Raw genomic sequence first — 20,117 nt, 5'->3', positions numbered from 1 at the left:
AGAGAAAGAAGAAAGAGGAAAAAGGAGGAAGGAGGGAAGGCATAGAAAGAGGAGGAAGGGAGCATTAAAGGGAGAGGCAAGGGAAGAAGGAAAGGGAAAGGAGAGGAAGGCTGGTAAGCATAGAAAGAGAAGGAGAGAGGATAGGAAGGGGAAGAGGAAGAGAGTAGTAGGGGAGAGGTAAGGAAAGAAGGAAGGGGAAGGAGAGGAGGGAAAGAAGAAAGCGGTAAGGAGAGGAGGGTGGAAGGGAGAGAAAGAGAAGGAGAGAGGGCAGGAGGAGGAAGAGAGGATTATGGGAGAGGCAAGGGAAGAAGGAAAGGGGAAAGAGAGGAAGGCTGGTAAGGATAGAAAGAGAAGGAGAGAGGGTAGGAAGGGGAAGAGGAAGAGGAGAGTAGGGGAGAAGTAAGGGACGAAGGAAAGGGAAAAGAGAGGAGGAAGGAAGAAGGGAGGGAGAGTGAAAAGAAAAAAATCAGGTGGTGACAATGCAAAATAGGTGTATGGGATGATAAGCAAATGTATATTTTAACCCTTTATATGGGAAAATAAATATGTAAAAGTGAAGATAAACAAGAACAAGAACAATGTGAATGTATACTTGCAACTATATATAGGAGGGGGGAAAAAACTTATTAAAAGAGAACTGACCAAGTGGCTCAGCAGCTAAGACCACGAGCTTGTCGATCAGAAAGGTTGGCAGTTCGAATCCCACGTGAGCAGGGGGTTTGGACTAGATGACCTCCAAGGTCCCTTCCAGCTGTTACTGTTGAAGGCGGCCCCATGCAGCCGGTTTATACACCAGGAAAGGGGCTACCTTCGCAATCCAAGTTAAGGAGACCACAAACCTACATGACCCATGATGGTTAAAGGAAGGTTAGCTCACCCTGTAAAGGGGGGGGAGAGGATGGGAAATGCTGGGGCTGCCTTAGCTGCTGCTTCACACGACCCCTTAAACCAGGATGAAGGCATTTGGGGCTCTCCCGTTCCCCGCCCCATTTCCTCCCCGCCTCTGCCCTAGAGGGACCCCTCCCCATGGGCTCCTCCATGCCCAAGCCCCCCCTCCACCCCCTCCCCTGCCTCACCTGGACTGCAGGCGCCCGGCTGCTGCCCCGCCGAGGGGCTCCTGCCCGTCCATCCGCCCTGCCCGCCTGCGCTGCCCGGGCGAAGGCTGCGCTGAGCGAGACCAGCCCTCGACGCTGACATCACGGCCCCTCCTCCGCCCCGCCCCTCCCTCCGAAGGGAGGCTGGCCCCATCAGCTGGGCGGGGGGGGAGGGTCCGCCTTGCCTTGCCACCACCACCCCCGCCCCGCCCCTCCCGCAGCCGTTCCCTCCGAAGCCGCCTTCATGAGGACTTGAAACGCCTCCCGAAGTTGTGAATGTTCCAACACTGGAAGTTTTTAAGAAGACTTGCATAAGCATTTGTCTGAAGTGGCCAAGGGTTTCCTGCCTAAGCAGGGGGTTGGACTAAAAGACCTTCAAGATCCCTTCCAACTTTTCTTTTCTATTCTCTAATAATTCTATTTTACTCTCTAATAATTCTATTCTATTCTCTATTAATTCTTTTCTATAATTTCTCTAATAATTCTATTCTCTAATAGTTCTATTCTATTCTATTCCCTAATAATTTTATTCTATTCTTTAATAATTTTATTCTATTCTCTAATTCTTCTTTTCTATTCTCTAATAATTCTATTTTATTCTCTAATAATTTTATTCTATTATTTAATAATTTTATTCTATTCTCTAATAATTCTCTTTTCTATTCTCTAATAATTCTATTTTACTCTCTAATTCTATTCTCTATTAGTTCTTTTCTTTTCTATAATTTCTCTAATAATTCTATTCTATTCTATTCTAATAATTCTATTCTATTACAATTCTATTCTCTAATAATTCTATTTTCTATTCTATTCTCTAATAATTCTATTCTATTCTCTAATAGTTCTATTCTATTCTATTCCCTAATAATTTTATTCTATTCTTTAATAATTTTATTCTATTCTATAATAATACTTTTCTTTTCTATTCTCTAATAATTCTTTTCTTTTCTATTCTATTCTATTCGTCCTGCCCAAGATCGAGGCTTTCCTGCACCACAGCCAGCTGAAAACATCCGCTCAGTGGGTCAGAATTGCTTGGCCAGAAGATTGTCAGAAAGGCTACAGGTGGAGATGAACTGGAGACCTTGGCAAACAACTAATACAATCCTAGGCTGCATTAATGGAGGGATAGAATCTATAGAATATAGATCATGCAACTTTCTAGTACCGCTTGCAAAGTTTTAGTAAAATCACACTTGGAACACTGCCTCCAAGTTCTGGTCACCACAATATACTAAAAAAGGATGTTGAAACTTTGGAAAAAGTGCAGAGAAGAAAAACAAAGACGATTAAAGGCCTGGAAATGAAAACATATAAAGAACGATTGCAGGATTTGGGTTTGGCTAGTCTAGAGAAAAGAAGGACTAGGGGGGACATGGTAACAGTCTTCCAATATTTGAAGAGCTGCCACAAAGAAGAGGGGGGTCAAATTATTTTTCAAAGCACCTGAAGGCAGGACAAGAAACAATGGTTGGAAACTAATCAAGGAGAGAAGCAACCTGGAATTAAGGAGAAACTTCCTTGACAGTGAGGACAATTATCCAGTGGAACAGCTTGCCACTAGAAATCGTGGGTGCTCCATCACTGGAGGATTTTGAGAAAAGTCTAGACAGTCACTTATCTGAAGTGGTATAGGTTCTCCTCCTTGAGCAGGGGGCTGGACTAGAAGACCTCCAAGATCCTTTCCAGCTCTATTCTACGATTCTATCATGCTTTTCCTTCTCCCAGGAAAAGCACTCTTGATATGCTCAGTAGTCTAGCCGCCGACTCGTTGCTTGCAGTGAAACCACCAAAAGCAACTTTTTCAATTTTGAAATATGGGGGGGGGGGGTGTTGTAGGAATGGGGGGAGAAGTCTGCAGGGAAACCATAAAGTCCATAAAGGCTGCCCCCATGGCCCCACTGGGCTAGTATTCCCCTCTAAGAATAGGGGCAGTGACCCATCGGAAAGGCTGGGACAAGCTATGGTTTGCTTCAAAGCTGGTTTCCTTATTCAGTAACCTAACATTACTTTGGGGGGGGGGGATAGGAAGCAAAGGCTTGGAACTTTCTGTCTCTGCTGCTCTTTGCAACGTGATGTCATAAAAAGAGGTAACCCAGGGATCTCCAACCTTGGCAACTTTAAGACTTGAGGACTTCAACTCCCAGAATTCTAAAGATGGCTGAGGAATTCTGGGAGTTGAAGTCCACAAGTTTTAAAGTGGCCAAACTTGGGAGACCCCTGCCGTAAACCATGATCAACAATCACTTCTGTCGTCATGAACCATTTATTTGTGTTTTTCATTTGGGAGCCTTCTGTAAAAATCGACTCTCTCCGTTTCAAAGTTTGGACTTACCCTAATGAACTTCTGCTAAAATCCCCTAACCCTGGTTTAGTGTGTTGCGTGAATCCTGGAACTATCAATGCTGGCCTGTGAAGCTTCAGACCTTGGCTAGAGTCTCAACAACTATTTTGTATCGTAGTGGCCAAAACTGGATGCCATATTCCAAGTGTACACTGGTAACACCACACACATAAGTACTGTGTCCGTTTTTTGTCACCAAGATGCAAAAAACGAGATTAAGACTGCAAAGAGCATAGAGAAGAGCAACAAAAATGATTAGCAGCCTGGAGGCTAAAACATTTGATGAACGTTTGCAGGAATTGCGTATGTCTAATCTAATGAAGATTAAGGCACCTGAAATAATAGGTAGAAAGATCCCACTCTTAGCCTAAAACAAAAGAGAAATTTCCTGACAGTGACAATAATTAATCAGGGGAATGACTTGCCTTCAGAAGTTGTGGGAGCTCCATCAGTGGAGGTTTTTAAGAAGAAATTGGACATCCATTTGCCCAAAATGTTATGGGACCTCCTGCTCGAGCAAAGGGTTGGACTAGAAGACCTCCTAGGTCCCTTTCAGCTCTATTATTCTGTTTTCTGTTCTGCAGCTCTCTACAGTCTGCCTAGTGTGAGCATGGAGATGTCTTGATAGGGAGGTGGGTGGTCTATAAATTTAATAAACAAACACTCTGCATTGGCTGCTGATTTAAAATAAAGCAGAATTAACTCTTTCAAGACTGTTTTGGAGCATAGCCTCCTACTCAAAATGGCCCGCGACTTTTACAAATTCCTATACTGACCTAATCAAATCAAATCAAATCAAACCAAACCTTTATTGTCAATGGGCAACGTGTGTGTACAGAGTAACTGAATGAGCCTGATAATTATGGGCTGCTTCACAGGGCTGTTGTAAACATTGCAGCTGCCACATGTTAAACCACCGATGGAGTTCCCGTGGATTGTTTGCAACTGGCTTAGGCAAGAAGTGAGAAAGGGGCTGTCATGGTTTGTTCAACAAACTGCGTTTTTTTAAAAATAAAAAAATAAAGCTATAAGCTATCCAGAATTGCCTTATAAAAATGGGTGGCATGAACATTTAATAAATAAATATGTGCCAGGTATCCATGTTGCCATTCTGTGGTGGAGCTCTGCATCAGAAAAATGTATTCTTTCCCTCTTTTCTGCATAAGAAAGCATCTCTTTTTTTAAAAAAAACCTTCTCTCTCTCTCTCTTTTACCTGAGCATCCTGTTCTCTGCTGCATTTTCCCCTTGTCTGCTGCCATGGAAACAGCATCCTCTGGTCCATGCAACTGACATCAAAACTGGGGGATTCTGCAGTTTCTTTTTTCCTTTTCTTTCGACATTGCCAAGGGTGAGACCTTCTCCTTCAAGCTGTCCCCCCCTCCTCCCCAGACGCAGAGGTTCTGTGCCGTCTGGAAACATCTGAAAAGAGCCAGGGAAAACTGGCCCTCTTGAAGCCATCTTGGCCTCTTTGGTAAGAAACAACCACGAGACAAATAAAACCACTGCATAATTGGGAGCTGCAATATGAAAGTGAGCAGGTTGGACTGGAAGATCTCTCAAGGTCCTTCCTGCCCTGATTCTATAATCATGTAATTATAGGGAGTTGTCGACCGGGCGACTGTAATTGAGCCCATAATTTGGTCGTAGGTTGCGATGGTTATAAAGCAAGTTGTGTGACTATGTCCAATTGCCTTTTTGTGTGGTCATTAAGCGAGCGTGTCGTGCCGGCAAATATGGCTCCGCATGCCATTGGTTTGCAATCACAGGGATAGGGTCTCCTGCTTGAGCAGGGGGTTGGACTAGAAGACCTCCAAGGTCCCTTCCAACTCTTGTTATTCTATTCTATATTCTATATTCTATATTCTATATTCTATATTCTATATTCTATATTCTATATTCTATTCTTATTCCATATTCTATTCTTTTCTATTCTATTCTATATTCTTATTCCATATTCCATTCCATATTCTATTCTATTTCTATTCCATAGTCTATTCTATTCTGTTCTATTCTATACTAATCTATTCTATATTCTATTCATATTCCATATTCCATTCCATACTATTCTAATCTATTCTATTCTTTCTATTCTTATTCCTATTCCTAATCCATATTCCCTTCCATTCCATTCTATATTCTATTCTATTCTTATTCCATATTCTATTATTTTGTTCTATTCTATATTCTATTTCAATTCCATATTCCATTCCATTCCATTCTATGCTATTTCTATTCTATATTCTATTCCTATTCCATATTCCATTCTATACTACTTCTATTCTATATTCTATTCCTATTCCATATTCCAGTCCAATCTGTACTATACTATTCTATATTCTATTCTTATTCCTTTTCTATATTCCGTTCTATTCTTTCTATTCTCCATTCTATATTCCATTTTATATTCTGTTTTATATTCCGTTCCATTCCGTTGTTCTGTTCTGATTAAACCCACCGAAGTCTGGACTGCAGGAGTTTCCCCACCCCCCACTGTGCAGCGAGGGCATGGAGAGAAGCCACTTGCCAGTTTGTCCGTCCCTGCCAACTTCCTCCTCCTCTCTGCCAAGCATCAAAAACGCCACTTTTTGGCAAGCCAGGCGTCTGTTTTGTACACACAGCTGCTGGGAGTAAAAACATTCAACAGAAGCTTTTTAACTGCCAGCCACCGAAAGAGGGCCTGAAATCTACCATATGTTCTCCCTGGGAAAATGCAATGGAAAGGAAAAAGGAGAAGGAACAGCAATAATTGAATGGGGGTGTTGGGGGGGGGGGGGCAAAGGGTTCCAGAAGACACTGTTGCCAATAGCATTGCGCCTTTTTCAGAGTCAAAAAAGGCAAGTGCCAGCCGATCCACAACACTTCAATGGTCCCCCATTCGAAGTCGCAGAGAATCTCCATGGTATTTTGGGATCTCATTGAGTTGAGACTTATAGAGTGGTGCGGGGAAGCTCTCGCCTCACCATCAAGAGGCTGTGAGTTCGATCCTAGGTAGGCAGATATTTCTCTCTCTCTCTCTCTGGGCACAATGAGAATATATTGACTGAACAAAACTCAGCACTGGCAACAGGAAAGGCATCCAGCCATTAAAAACTCTGTTGCCCAGACTCCACGCCGCAAGGGATTATGGGGTCTTTAGATGATGATGATGATGATGATGATGATGATGATGATGATGATAGCATCAATCATTTGTGATTGGGTCATCCTTGATTTCCTAGAAAGCCACCAATTGCAGAAGTCCTCAGTAAGCTCTTTATTTAGCTTAAACTAATCTTTAAATCCAGAGTGTTATTTTAGGCTTCACAGCATCTTCTGCACCATAGACTTCAGATGTTCAAAACAATAGAGGAAGGATTGAAGTGAGGATAGGATAGGATAGGATAGGATAGGATAGGATAGGATAAAATAGGAATGGAATAAAATAGATTACAATAGAACAGAGAACAGAGAGTAGAGAAGAATAGAATAGAATAGAATAGTATAGAATAGAATAGAATAGAATAGAATAGGGAATAGAATAGGTTGCTTCTCTCCTTGATTAGTTTCCATCCATTGTTTCTTGTCCTGCCCTCCGGTGCTTCGGAAAATAAACTGACCTTCTCTTCTTTGTAGCAGCCCTTCAAATACTGGAATGCTGTTATCAGGTCACCCCTAATTCTTCTTTTCTCTAGACTAGCCAAACCTATTTAGTTTCCAATCACTGGGACCACCACGGCCAGGATGACTGAGAATCCCTGAAGAGATATAACTCCCAACATTCTTGACATTCCCCAGGATGGCCTGTAGAGCCCAGCCTACCTGGGCAGGTTGTTGTGAGGTTCTAATCTGGGGAGATCCACCAGCGTCCCACCTGCTCGGCAGGAAGGCAGGCTGGTAGCTGCCCTCCCAAGGACTGAGCATCATGGACTGAGCATCTTTGGGCTGCAGTTCTACCGAAGGCCGGCATATGACGCGAAGATTCGTCCTTTGCTGCCCCCTGATGGCCAGTTGTGGAATTGCTGCTCGGCTTTACTCCAAGGCCGGGAAAGGCGGCGGCGTCGCCTCCCACAGTAAAGATGGCGGCTGCGGCCTGCAAAGCGCTGCTCCGGCCACGCTGCTGGCTCTTCCTGGGCCCGGGGGTCGTGGGAGTCGGGTCGCGGGGGCTGGGCAGGTGGCCGGTGCCGGGGGCAACGGCTTCATCATCTCCGGCCCCGGCTTCCCGGCGACGAGCCTTGACGGTGGGACCAGGGGAGCGGCAGCCACAGGAGAGCCGGCTCGGGGCGGCGGCGACGCACTACCAGCTGCTGTTCACGTGTAAGGTGGGTTCGCACGGGATGCGTCGCCCCTCCTGAAGGGGTGGGAGCGGTTGAGGGCGGCGAAGCGAGGGCGCCATCTTTGTAGCGGGTGGAAGGGAGAAGAGGGGAAACTGCGGGCGCCATCTTAGCAGCCGGCAAGATGGGAAGCCGCGAACGCCATCTTTGTAGCGGGCGAAACAGGCAGGGAGGCTGCGGGTGCCATCTTTGTAGTTGGCAGAGCAAGGATGGGGCCGTCGGCGCCATGTTGGTAGCTGGTGCAACGTAGAGAAGCCGCGGGTGCCATTTTGGGAGTTGGCGAAACAGCGGCCACTGGCGCCATATTGGAACAGGGAGGGAGGCAGAGAACACCATCTTGGTAGCTGGCGGAACAGAGAGGGAGGTTGCGGCCGCCCTTTTCGCCCTGTGCTATCAGCTGGGAAAGGGAAGGGATGAAGAGTTGAGGGGGTCACTTAGATTACGAAGAGGAAGCAGCGGAACCCGACGCCGACTTCACACGACCTGCTTCCCCACTCCTGGGTTTGCCCATCCAGATCCCAGTGCAAGCCATCTTAACCTGGCATAAGACTACTAGCCAATGTGAGGGCTTCCCTTGCCCGTGGTGCTTATTGCATGGAACCTTCCCCCCACCCCGAAAATCGTCCACCTGGGAACCTTCTCCAGCTGGATGACTCCCCGTCTGTATCTGGACAACCTTAGCTGATCTGGGAACCCAAACAGGCTTCATTGGTGCTTGGATGGGGGACCACCAGGAAATGCAAGAGCTGCTGTCTAGCACGGGAAAGGTTAAAAAAAAGAGGACCAGGTCAGCCTGTGTTGCTGTTCAGAAAACGCCTTTCACAAGCACCTTCGCTTTTGAAAACACTGTGTGTTGGCTTTGACCAGAGGATGGTTTGTCTACTCAGCTGACTAACATCCCATCTGGGAAAAGGTTAATTGAGGCCCGGCCTGTTTAGCACTAGGAGCATGGCAGACACTGGAATTGGAAAGGCAGTGATGGCTGATTGCTTACGTAATGCTCCCAAGAGAGCTGCTGGCCCCTTCCCTGTCACACAGCGTCACCCCAAGATTTGCGTGGCTCACCCAACAAAGGTGCACAAATCTTTGAAGAAGATGCTTTGCTCCTGGGCCAGGTGCTCTGGCTGTTGGTTGAGGCACAGGGGGATTTCATTTTTAATATAATAAGTGTTTTGCCCAAGTGTACACCTTCCTTCCTGTTTTATTTTTCTCTTTTGTAAGCCGCCCAGAGTCATTGGGAGCTGGGCTGCTCTCCAAATGCAATAAAAGAAGTCACACCTAAATAAATGGGCACCTCCCCCAAATTTCCTGCCCTTGGAGATCCCAGAGAACCTCTGTGAAACTTCCCTGAGAGGATCCTGGCTTCTCTTTCAGGTATGCAGGACACGCTCTGCAAAAACTATTTCCAAGGTGGCTTATCATCATGGAGTCGTGATCGTGAAATGCTCTGGCTGCAACAACCATCACGTGATTGCTGATAACTTGGGCTGGTTCTCCGACTTAGATGGAAAGAGGTAAGTGGGCTATCCTTGGCCCTCCCCTCTTTTCGGTTCTTCAGGGTTTGATGCTTCAGCTGCCAAAGGTGGAGTTAGTTCCTGGGAACAATTCAGAACTAACATGATGGACACACCACCATTCATAACCCACAAATCTTTGTTTATTGTTTTGGCTTGCAAAATGAGCACCAAGCAGAATTCCTTTGGTGACCAAAATCCTATAGAAACTATTTTACTCTATTATTGTTGCCTTTTACTACTCTTATCTCAACAAATGAAGGCTGAAAGTACAGCATTACGAAACAGATAAACAAAACAGGGAATCCGTATGATAGCCTTCGTGTAATTAAGGTAAGACAAAGAGCAAAAATCATTGCGGCTTATCTTCTCTGGGGAGTGATGACTTCTGCGGTCATTGTTAGCTGGGGTGTTTCCTTGCTTACAATTTCACATCAGAGGTGTACAAACCAAGGCTTTCCCTCTGGTGACAGCTGATGCTTCCTGCCTTTTTGGTAACACAATTTTCTTTCTGAATTAGGAACATTGAGGAAATCCTGGCAGCCAAAGGAGAGACAGTGAGGCGAGTGGCAGGCGAAGACGCTCTCGAGCTCCTAGTTGAAGATCCCAAATTGCTGGAATCTCTGAGCAAAGGAGAAAAAGATCCAGAGTGATCTGGACAGATGTCTTCAATCAACCCGGGGGAGCGGGGTGGAAGCTTCCCTAAGCTAGACCTTTGCTTGAAGTAACACATTGTAGTGTTCCTTCAGTTGAGTTTTTTCCAATCGTCTGGATTGCAGGATTGTCATTTCTTGAGAAGTGTCCTCCCCCCCCCCCCCATGCCCAGGATGAAGTCCAGCCATTGAACATAATTGCACTTTCTTCCCGTAGGGCATAGCAGAAAAGATGTAAGTGGAGCCTTGTGTGTGCACATAGCTGCACTTCACGCATGCTTACCCATATTTTCAAGCAAAGGGTTGCCTGTTCCATCTTGGAAGGAGAGTCCTATGTGAGGCCATCCAGGCCGGAGAGCCCATCCGGCCTGCATAGGAGGGAGAAACAAACACACCAAAGCTATCAATCTAAGCTCCATGCAATTAATGGGGTTCTACTGTGCCCTCATCCTGGCTTGTCTTGGTGTTTGATTTCTTCTCCATCCCAGAAGGTGGGACAAGAAACAATGGTTTAAATTACATGGATTTTGATAAGACTTTGGATTATCGTTCTTATGGCAACAGCAGTTCCCTAGCAGAACAGGCTGTCCTGGGAAGCGGGAGAGGCCTTGTGGGGATCTGAACGTCCATCTCTCAGTGATTCGGGAATGTTGGATTCTCACCCAGGCAGAGGTCATCTCCAAGACCCCTTCCGATCTAGGATCCCACTGTCTTTAGAACTGAGGGCGTCTTCCAATAGCCCCCAATTAGGAAGATCCCCTAAAGTGTTGGCTCTTTCTGCCAACTTGGTGTCATCTGCAACTTTGATGAGTCCCCCTTCTCATCTAAATGGTTTATGAAGATGCTGAAGAATAGTGGGCCTAAGGCAGCATCTTGGGGTACCCCACTGCGTGCTTTTCTGATTCTGAAGCTTACTGGGAACATTCCTCAGAAAGTGACAACACAAACACTGAAGGTTCTCGACCTTGTCTGTTACCTGGAGAATTTTCCAGGGGACTACATCAGTTTTGATGTAGCCGAGCTCCAACTCCTTTGATTCATGAGCAACGTGGCCAGAGGGAGGGTTGAATAACTGGGTTATTTTGCTGAGGGGACCTAGATTTACATCGTAGATATATATAACCGCAAATAATTGGATTATTTTGCTGAGGGGACCCTTTGGTCTCCCACCAAAGAAGACTCAGTGGGCCATCTTTTAGATCTGCCCTGGGCATACAGCCACAAGGGCATCTCTGCTTGGCCCTTTTTTCTTCTCTCCCTGGGGTTGCAGATGGGCTTTCTTTACTGCTGGGTCTCCCTTGGGAAAGGCCTCCCCTCCCATCACCCCTAGTCCAGATGTCCCTGGCTGTCTTGCTTCCCATGGAGCCTTCAAGACCCAGTTTACCTTCCTTCCTGCAGGAAGGAAAGGCGGGTGAGGTTATCATCATTGCCAGCATCAAAGGTTCCTTCATTATATGAATCTTTCTATGTATTATAATAAATGTTACTTGAGTTTACACGCCGCTTGGCTGAGCATTTTACAAGTGAGTTAAAGCATCTATTATAAATGGCTCTGATGACTTTTGAATTCCATCCGCACGCTGTTAACGGATCACCTAACAAATACATTGCTTCCATGTTCTGTATCTTATCTGTGATTCACCTTCCTTGGTCACCTTTTGATTTCTAGTAGTTTTGAGAGTGCCAACTCTCTGTCTCCCCATCCGTTAATTTAATAATGCAGTCTAGCCTTCTCCCTCCGTCCATAAAATATTTAAATCCAAGAAGCTGACCCAGTGGACTATAACCCCCCATTCCCTCTTGCGATTCAGTTCCTAGTCCTAGAGCTGAGCGCAGCTTGCAGTTTGAGAGGAGCAAGCTTGAAGGTAGCAAAGGAGCCTGGTTGAATTCAGAAATGGGGACCTACAATTAAAAGAGTTTTCAAAATCTGCTGGAGAAGTTCAGCAGCATTGGTGCTGTCTTTCGGCACTCCTACAAGAGTAGGGGCAAAGAAAGGCTGTTGTTACCCAATGGTGCCACCCCGTGCATAACTCCACCCTTTAAACAATGTCATTGCGCACATATCACATCACAAATGATGCCATTGTTGCAGTGACACAAATTATGCAACTTGACCATCAACAGTACATAGAGAAAACCCACATATACACACCATTCAAAAAAGCTAAGAAAAAGTCCAGAATACCTCCTTTCCAACATTCAACTACCAGATAAGCAAGGAGTAACACCAGACAAAAAAATCCAGCAGAAAATCACAAAACAATGGCAGGGCAAGTTGCTGTGTATAAACAGGGAGCAAGCCACTCACTAGCACTGATGTTACCTAGTTAGGTTGTGAAATGTCTGCAAGCAAACAGCCAACCTGAGGAGTACCAAGGACTCCACAGTTCACCTCTGAGCTACAGACATTATTTTATTGGGATTATGCATTTTAGCTGCCTTATTCACAGGATGATGTCACAATGTGGAGCCCACCCATGGCTGCTGAATTTACCACCCGGAGTCATAATGGGTGACTTAGAAATGTGTAAACAGAACCCAGAGCTGCTTCTTAACTAATAAATCTCCCAACAGAATCTCTCACAGAGCAAGTGATGGGACCAAGAGTGAAACAGGAAGCTTTTGGTCCATAGCAATTTTCCAATATTTGAGGGTCTGCCACAAAGAGGAGAGGGTCAGAACTTTTGTAAACTATTGTAAGCTGACACTTCGCAACAGAGAAAGTAAGTTTTTAGACATTTTTTATTTTATTTTTAAAGATATTTTTATTAAACAGCTTTTTTTTTTAAAAAAAGGCTTTTTTTTTTGCAATTTCCTTCTGTACAACATTTCCACCTCGGTATACATTCATTGTAAATGTTCTTCTCCCCTCTTATTTCAGTTTCTCTTTGTGTATACATATGCTATTATATACAGTCCTTAATTTACAACCCTTCACTCCATTTATACATGTTTGTTCATCTCTACCTATATTTTGTTAATTTCTAACTCCTGTGTCTTCTTCATTTAGTCTTTCCTTAAGCTTCACACCTGTAAAACTTAAGGAAAGCAATATATGCTTTTCTTGTGTGGACTCCTTGATGGGAATAAAGTTCCTGCTTTGAAATGAAACTTTTCCCAGGCATTTATATGGTTTTTCTCCTGTGTGAATCATTTGATGTCTATAGAGTTCCTCTCTTACTGAAACACATTCCAGTCATTTATAGAGTTTCTCTCCAGGATGGATTATTTGATGTTGACAGAGGTTTGCATCCTTAGTAAAGCTCTTCCCACACTGGAGGCATTTTCCTGTTTCAGTTGATTACCGTATTTTTTGGAGTATAAGACGCACCTTTTTCCCTCAAAAAAGAGGCTGAAAATCTGGGTGCGTCTTATACACTGAATACAGCATTTTTAGCCTCCCAAAACTTCATCCCTTCACCAAAATCGCCATGCATAGCTTTTAGAGAGCTCCTGAGGGCTGGGGAAGGCAGAAATGAGCGAAAAACGGCACATTTTTGCCCACCCAACCCCCAGCAGCACTCTATAAGCATCCTAAAGGCTATCCATGCCTTTTGGGAAAAACCAAGCCCGTTTTCATGAAAAACGGCCCATTTTGGGGAGGTTTGCAGAGTGCAAAAACTTTTTTTTAAAATGTTCCTCTTCAAAACCTTGCTGCATCTCATACTCCTCTACATCTTATACTCCGAAAAATATGGTAACTTTGTAAGCAGCAGATGGAAGCAGAGATTGGAGGAGGGGGGAGGTAGGCAATTTGGATGGCCATGGGAGGCTCGTTTTGCCACAGTAACACCAGGAGCAGACAGAGGCAGAGGTGCAGGCGGACAGCAGGTGATCTAGATGTGGCGGATGGGCTGCAGGCAAGCCGAGAGATGTGAAGATGAGCCTCCCAGACCGGACTTTCTCAATCCCCCCCCAAGCACATCTGGATCACTTGCTTAACCCCCGCACCTCTGCCTCCGTCTGCTACTGATGTCACCGCACGGAGATGAGCCTCCCATGGCCCCTGGCCACTCTGGTAGACTCTTGGCTTTCCCACGGCCCGTGTGGGAAAGCCTGCCTCCCCCCCCCCCCCCCGCTTCCACTTGCTGTTTTCACAGGTAATGAACTCACCTGTGCTGTGTGGGCTACGGCTGCTACCAGACACCGTCAGCCTGCACGGACTTGCTGTCTCCTGTGCTGGTGATACTGACTTCCTTTCACTAGGACTTTTTTTGGGGTAGGGCTTACATTAGTCGCTCACTCAAAAATCGGGCTAGAGTTATTTTTGGGGAAACACAGTATATGAGGTTTCTCCTGTGTGGATTCTTTGATGCTTATAGAGACTTCTGTTTGCAGAGAAACTCTTTCCACACTCTAGACATTTATATGGTTTGTCGCCAGTGTGGATTCTTTGATGTATGTAAAGGTTTCCTCTCCGATTGAAGGTCTTTCCACACTCCAGACATTTATGTGGTTTTTCTCCTGTGTGAATCATTTGATGTGTATATAGAGTTCCTCTCATTTTGAAACACTTTCCACATTCTAGGCATTTATGTGGTTTTTCTCCTGTGTGAATCATTAGATGTATATATAGAGTTCCTCTCGTATTGAAACCCTTTCCACACTCCAGGCATTTATGTGGTTTTTCTCCAGTGTGGATCCATTGATGTTTGCGGAGATTTCCACTTTCAGTAAAGCTCATTCCACACTCCGGGCATTCATATGGTTTTTCTCCTGTGTGGATTCTTTTATGTGCATAAAGATGTGCCTTCCGAGTGAAGCTCTTTCCGCAATCTAGGCACTTATGCAGTTTCTCTCCTGAGTGGATTATTTGATGTCTATTAAGGGTGCTCTCGTGAGTGAAACACTTTCCACACTCCAAACATTGAAGTGGTTTCTCTGCTGTGTGGATTCTTAGATGGTTTAGAAGACCTCTATTTGTTTTGAAAGATTCTTCACATTCTGTGCATTGATATTTCTTTTCTCCCTCATGGGTTCCCTGGGAATTCCTGAGTTTTTCGTCTGGTCTCCTCTCACTAAAGCTCTTTCCACACCCCAGGCGGGTTTCCTGTTTCTTTCCTATGTGGACTCTTTGATGTGTAATAAGGTGTCCTGTGTGATTGAAGCTCTTTCCACACTCCAGGCATTTATATGGTTTTTCTCCTGTGTGAATCCTTTGATGTTTACGGAGGTTTCCACCATCCATAAACCTCTTTTCACACTCCAAGCACTGATATGGTTTCTCTCCTGAGTGGATCCTTTGATGTAGATAAAGGTTAGTCTTCTGACGGAAGCTCTTTCCACACTCCAGGCACTTATACGGTTTTTCTCCTGAGTGGATTCTTCTATGTCTATAAAGGCTGCTCCTCTGACAGAATCTCATTCCACACCCCAGGCATTTATACGGTTTCTCTCCCGAGTGGATCCTTTGATGTAAATGAAGGTTGCTCCAATGACCAAAACTCTTTCCACACTCCAGGCATTTATACGATTTTTCTGCCGAGTGGATCCTTCTATGTCTATAAAGGCTGCTCCTGTCATTGAAGGTCTTTCCACACTCCAAGCAATTGTTTGGTTTGCCTCCTGACTGGATTGTTTGATGTCTACAAGGGCTGCTCCAATCATTGAAGCTCTTTCCACACTCCAAGCAATTATTTGGTTTCTCTCCTGAGTGGATTTTTTGATGTCTACTAAAGCTACTCCTGTGATTGAAGCTCATTCCACACTCCAGGCATTTATGAGGTTTCTCTCCCGAGTGGATTGTTAGATGGCTTTGAAGATGGTCTTTTCTTCGGAAAGATTTTTTACATTCCGGACACTGATATTCCTTTTCTCCTGAGTGGATGCTTAGATGGATTTGGAGGTGTCCATTTCTCTTGAAGGTTTTTTTACATTCTGGGCACTTGTATTTCTTTTCTCCCTTTGGAGATTTCTTCTTTTCTATTCTTTGTGGATTTCCAGTATTGCCGACGGACTCCGTTGTCTCGACACATTTATTAGGTTTCTCTTCCGAGTGGATTCTTAGGTGTTCTTCAAGGATTTGAATTGTTTTGAAGGATTTTTCACATTCCCAGCATTCATATGTTTTTTGTAAATGGATTTTTTTATGTCTATAGAAGCTGCTCATATGATTGAAGCTTTTTCCACACTGTAGGCACCTATGAGGTTGCTCCCCTGTGTGGATTCTTATATGGTTTTCAAGATCGTTATTTGTTTTGAAGGATTTTTCACATTCCCGACACTGGTATTCCTTTTCTCCTGAGTGGATGCTTAGATGTCTAAAAAGGCTTTCCCTCAGATGGAAGCTCTTTCCACATTCCAAGCATTTATGTGGCTTCTCTCCTGTGTGGGTTCTTTGATGTGTATTAAGGCTTTCCTTCAGGTTGAATCTCTTTCCGCACTCCATGCATTCGTATGGTTTCTCTCCAGAATGGATCCTATGATGTCTAGAAAGGTTTCCCAACTGACTGAAGCTTTTTCCACACTCCAGGCACTTGTGAGGTTTCTCTCCTGAATGGATTCTAAGATGTCTTTGAAGATGGTCATTAGTTTTGAAGGATTTTTCGCATTCTGGGCATTGATATTTCCTTCCCTCCTCCTGGATCCTTTGGAGATTCCGGGGTTTTCCGAAGGACCCTCCGCTCCCCAGGCCCGTCTCGGGGTCTCCACCCGTTTCCTCCTCCCCGCATCGCCCTCCAGGCAGCCGCCTTTCCCGGCGTCCCCCTGGGCTCATCCCTCCTGCAGCCCCAGGGCCTCCCGACCTTTGTCCGCCGTCTCCCGGGGAAGGCGCCTCAGGGCAGGGCAGGGCTACTCCGCGGGGAACGCTTTCCTCCTCCTCCTCTCTAGCGGCGCTTCCTTTCTTCCCCCGCCGGGTTCCTCGGTCCTTCTACAGGTAAGAGAGAGAGGCGGGTCACGACGGCGTCCCTTTCCTTGCAGCGGAGGTCCAGGCAGAAGCCTCCGCCTCTCGCGGTCCCTGCGAACCCGGCCTCCTTCCCACCCCCCACCCCCCGACTAGCCCTCGGCCTCGCAATATTGCCCGCCTCCATCAATCCTTTCAGCCCCCCCCCCCCACTCCGGAGAGACCTCCCGCCCGGACTGCGACTCCCAGCATCCCCTGCGCCAAACCTGCATCATCCGGGCTCTTCTGTCGCCGATTCAGGCAGCTTCCACGTTTCTCCGTTTAGTTTCCGGAGATGGAGGCTTCCCTCTCTTTAGGCTCTCCCGAGTAGGAAAGCCGTAGCTCCTCCTGTTCCTCTGAAAGGACCGCCCCAAACAGTCCTCCTGCCAATCACCGCCCTCCCCAGAACGGCCAATCGGAGTGCGCCTTCTTTCAAAGAGCCAGAGGGCGCCTGCGCCTTGCCGAGGTTTGTTATGGTTGCCAGGGGAGATGGGCCGAAGGGAACCTATGAAGTTTGGGGTTCGATCTGCTTCCCCACTGCCCGCATCCAAGCAGGGGGAGGTTGTGGTGGTGGTGGTGGGGGCTTCGGGGTCTGTATTTCCATTCCCTCGTCGGAATGTCTCCCCCTAACAAATGGGGTGGGGGCACCCTTTCTTTAGAATAGTCCTCCAGCTATTCGCCGCCGACTCCAGAGCGACCAATCGGCGTCCTCCATTTTCAGTCAACCAGAGAGCGCCTGCGCAGTGCCGAGTGAGGCTGGCGTGGCGGGGGGCTCCCTTTGATTTCTGCCCCCCCACCCGCATTCAGGCAGACGGAGGTTGGGGGGATCCTTCCGGGGCTTTGACTTTCCCCCCATCCGGAGTCCCCCCCTAGGCAAGGGGACTCCTGTTCCCCCCTTTCCCGCTTCCTCCCCCCCAAAGACCCCTTTGCAAATCTGCAGGGGGGGGAATCCTCTCCAGGACCCCCCCTTCACATGTGGACTCTCAGCCTCTTCTGGCCTCCAGGAAGGCCCCTTTCAGGCCCCCCAACTTCACTCCCCCAACCCCTCCCCAGGAAGAGGGGCCCGGGGCTGGAGGGCCCCCGCCGCCTTGGGGGGCTTTTCCTGGTTGATGTGTCCAAAGGCTGGAGGGGCTCCTGGTCCTGCTGATCTCTTGCACTGCAGCTCCTCCTCAGCTGGGAGGCAATCCTGATGGAGCCCCTTCATAAGTCTTTAACCTTAGATGTCCCCCCTCTCGCCAAAAGCTACTTTTAAGATTTGTCGTGTCTTTCCTTCTTTCCTTTTTATTTTGTATGTGTGAACTTGCTTTTTCAGGAACTGCACAACAGAGTATTCTGACTGTCTTTGAATCCATCTGCAACTTTCAAGCAACACAGCAACCCAGCTGAGAAAGACTAATGGGGCCCATACATTTGTCCCTTTAGAATCCATGTCTTCTGTTGTTTAAACTTCTCAAGCAATCAGTATATTTTATCCTTTCATCATTTCTTTACTGACCCTGAATGTATGTACCATTTGACACCCCATCCTTAATAAATGTTTTTGCTTTGCTTTTGCTGGATTATTTGATGGTCTGTAGTTTCAGGTGCCCCTTTGCTTCTGTCAAAGTCTCTCAAATTCAGGTGATCAAGTTCTATACTAAACTTGGTGCCTGAGTTTGGAGATTAAGACTTGATTTAAAATTATCAATAATTAAAAGTAACAGGAAAAAGGGCTGGGTGTTCTCATTTTCTCCCTGCTTCCCTCTAATTAGTGGCCAAATGGGCATTTTTCATATTGCAATACAACTCTGATAAATTGGCTATAAATAGAGGGAAGATTTCCCAGAGCCCAGGACCCCTACGGACACCAAATTACCACTTGGAGAGTATCTTCACTCTGATAACGGACAATTTAACCTGCATGGATGAGGTCATAAAGCCATCAGAATTCCCAAGGAGTTGACAAGTGGTTACCAAAGCTCTCCTGCTCCAGATTCCCAGGGCTGTATTTTCACCTCCATCTTCTTTAAGGAGCAGTTCCACTCTTCAAGAGGTCAACTAACCACCTCCTCCTTAAACCTGCCTCTATCCCTGGGCCACAATGTACCTCTCATCCTAAAGGCTGAGAATACAGCTTAGATCTCATAAAGCTTTCTTCACCTTAAAGTGTGTAAGGACTTGTCTTGTCTCTCCACTCAAGAAACTAGAACTCTTGAAACGCTTGGCATTTCAAAAGGAACCTATTGAGAAAGGGATAGCAAGACAAAGAAAGCAGGATCTGCTGATTCCCATGCAATTCCTTCAGGGTAAAACAGCTAGAGACCCCTCCACTCAGTCCGGTGTAGGAGAAGCCAATCCATGGGTGTGGTTTTGAGAACTGTAGGCTGAGAAAGTGATAAGAAGTTGTCCTCCGGCATTGCTTGCTGAAGGGTCCAGTGCTGAGCCATAACAGATGGCCCTCAATTGCATCTCTCCCCACTTTCATTCCCAAGAAGGAACATCTCAGTACAGGATAAGCAGGAAAAGGGATATAAAGTGAGGAATGCACCGTCTCCCCCCCACCAACCAGAATAGGCATCTATGGGACCTTAGAGTCCCTTGTAGCAGTTTCTGCTGGAAGACAACAGGACCATTGAGAAAATCCAATTGTCTGGGGATGGTCTTACATGACACTGATATTTGGAAAACCCATATAGATTATATCAAACAATGACAGGGAGAAACTTTCATACCCACAATAAAGGCCAATTAGCCTAGATTCATCCAAGGCCACACTTCCACCAATTAGGCAACAAGGGGGATGTCCTTTTAAAGGCAACTTATTATTGTAGCAAAGAGATTTCCCTCAATGAAAAGAAGGAATTCAGAACACAGAATTGGGCTTCAGTTCAGTTCACACAGTAGGAAAAGGAGAAAATAGAAGAGTTTATTGCATGGAAGAAATCATCCTGTGCAGTTAGTTACATAAGAGACATTGACAATAACCTCCCATAATATTAAGTATAACCACTGAAATGAGCATTGCGTTAAAAGAACATTCACATGGGAAACGGCATCTGTTCTGAAAAAAGTACAATTTCAGTCAATTGAATCATGTACCAGGTACAATTGAAAAAGGCCTTTATTATTCAGCCTGAAAAAGTCCCTTACTTGGTAATTATTATTTACTATTCTTAATATCCTCTTTACTCATTTGGAGTAAAGATAAATAATTCCTCCTATTGGAATTATTATAAATATAATGAATATTATTATTTGTTGCTTTTTTGTACATTGAGGGCTCTCAAGGTGAATTCCTAGTGCGTCTACTCACACTTGGCCAAATTAAATATACAATTCAAT

At 45.7% G+C, this 20,117-nt stretch overlaps 3 protein-coding genes and 1 long non-coding RNA gene across 5 annotated transcripts in view; 2 read left to right on the top strand and 2 right to left on the bottom strand.

The window, feature by feature from the left end:
* Positions 1–1,166, bottom strand: part of GPSM1 (G protein signaling modulator 1) — a 112,998-nt gene extending 111,832 nt beyond the window's left edge. For both annotated transcript variants that reach the window (XM_087704540.1, XM_087704541.1), the window contains exon 1: positions 1,077–1,166. In XM_087704540.1, coding sequence (XP_087560666.1) covers positions 1,077–1,129 — 53 coding nt within the window. In that variant the 5' untranslated portion in view covers positions 1,130–1,166. The remainder of the gene's footprint in view (positions 1–1,076) is intronic.
* A 6,328-nt stretch (positions 1,167–7,494) lies between these two features.
* On the top strand, positions 7,495–11,412 carry DNLZ (DNL-type zinc finger). Its single transcript, XM_014072688.2, has 3 exons — positions 7,495–7,737; positions 9,124–9,263; positions 9,784–11,412. The coding sequence occupies exons 1-3, from the start codon at positions 7,495–7,497 to the stop codon at positions 9,914–9,916; spliced, it is 516 nt and encodes a 171-aa protein (XP_013928163.2). The 3' UTR covers positions 9,917–11,412.
* A 1,307-nt stretch (positions 11,413–12,719) lies between these two features.
* LOC106554091 (uncharacterized) lies at positions 12,720–17,142 on the bottom strand. Its single transcript, XM_087704536.1, has 2 exons — positions 17,024–17,142; positions 12,720–16,784 (listed from the first exon to the last, which is right to left on the bottom strand). Exons 1-2 carry the CDS (start codon positions 17,030–17,032, stop codon positions 14,178–14,180), a joined length of 2,616 nt encoding a protein of 871 aa, XP_087560662.1. The 5' UTR covers positions 17,033–17,142; the 3' UTR covers positions 12,720–14,177.
* LOC148048534 (uncharacterized) lies at positions 17,099–18,355 on the top strand. The gene is made up of 2 exons (XR_015695472.1): positions 17,099–17,262; positions 18,109–18,355. It is a non-coding gene; the product is annotated as an uncharacterized LOC148048534 (long non-coding RNA).
* The last annotated feature ends 1,762 nt before the right edge of the window (positions 18,356–20,117 follow it).

This window comes from Thamnophis sirtalis, unplaced genomic scaffold (genome assembly GCF_051295495.1).
Source record: "Thamnophis sirtalis isolate CommonGarterSnake01/CBP01778 unplaced genomic scaffold, rThaSir2_p1.2 scaffold_2, whole genome shotgun sequence".
Lineage (NCBI taxonomy): Eukaryota > Metazoa > Chordata > Lepidosauria > Squamata > Natricidae > Thamnophis > Thamnophis sirtalis.
Note: the sequence above shows the minus strand (reverse complement) of the source record. Positions and strands in the feature narration are given on the sequence as shown.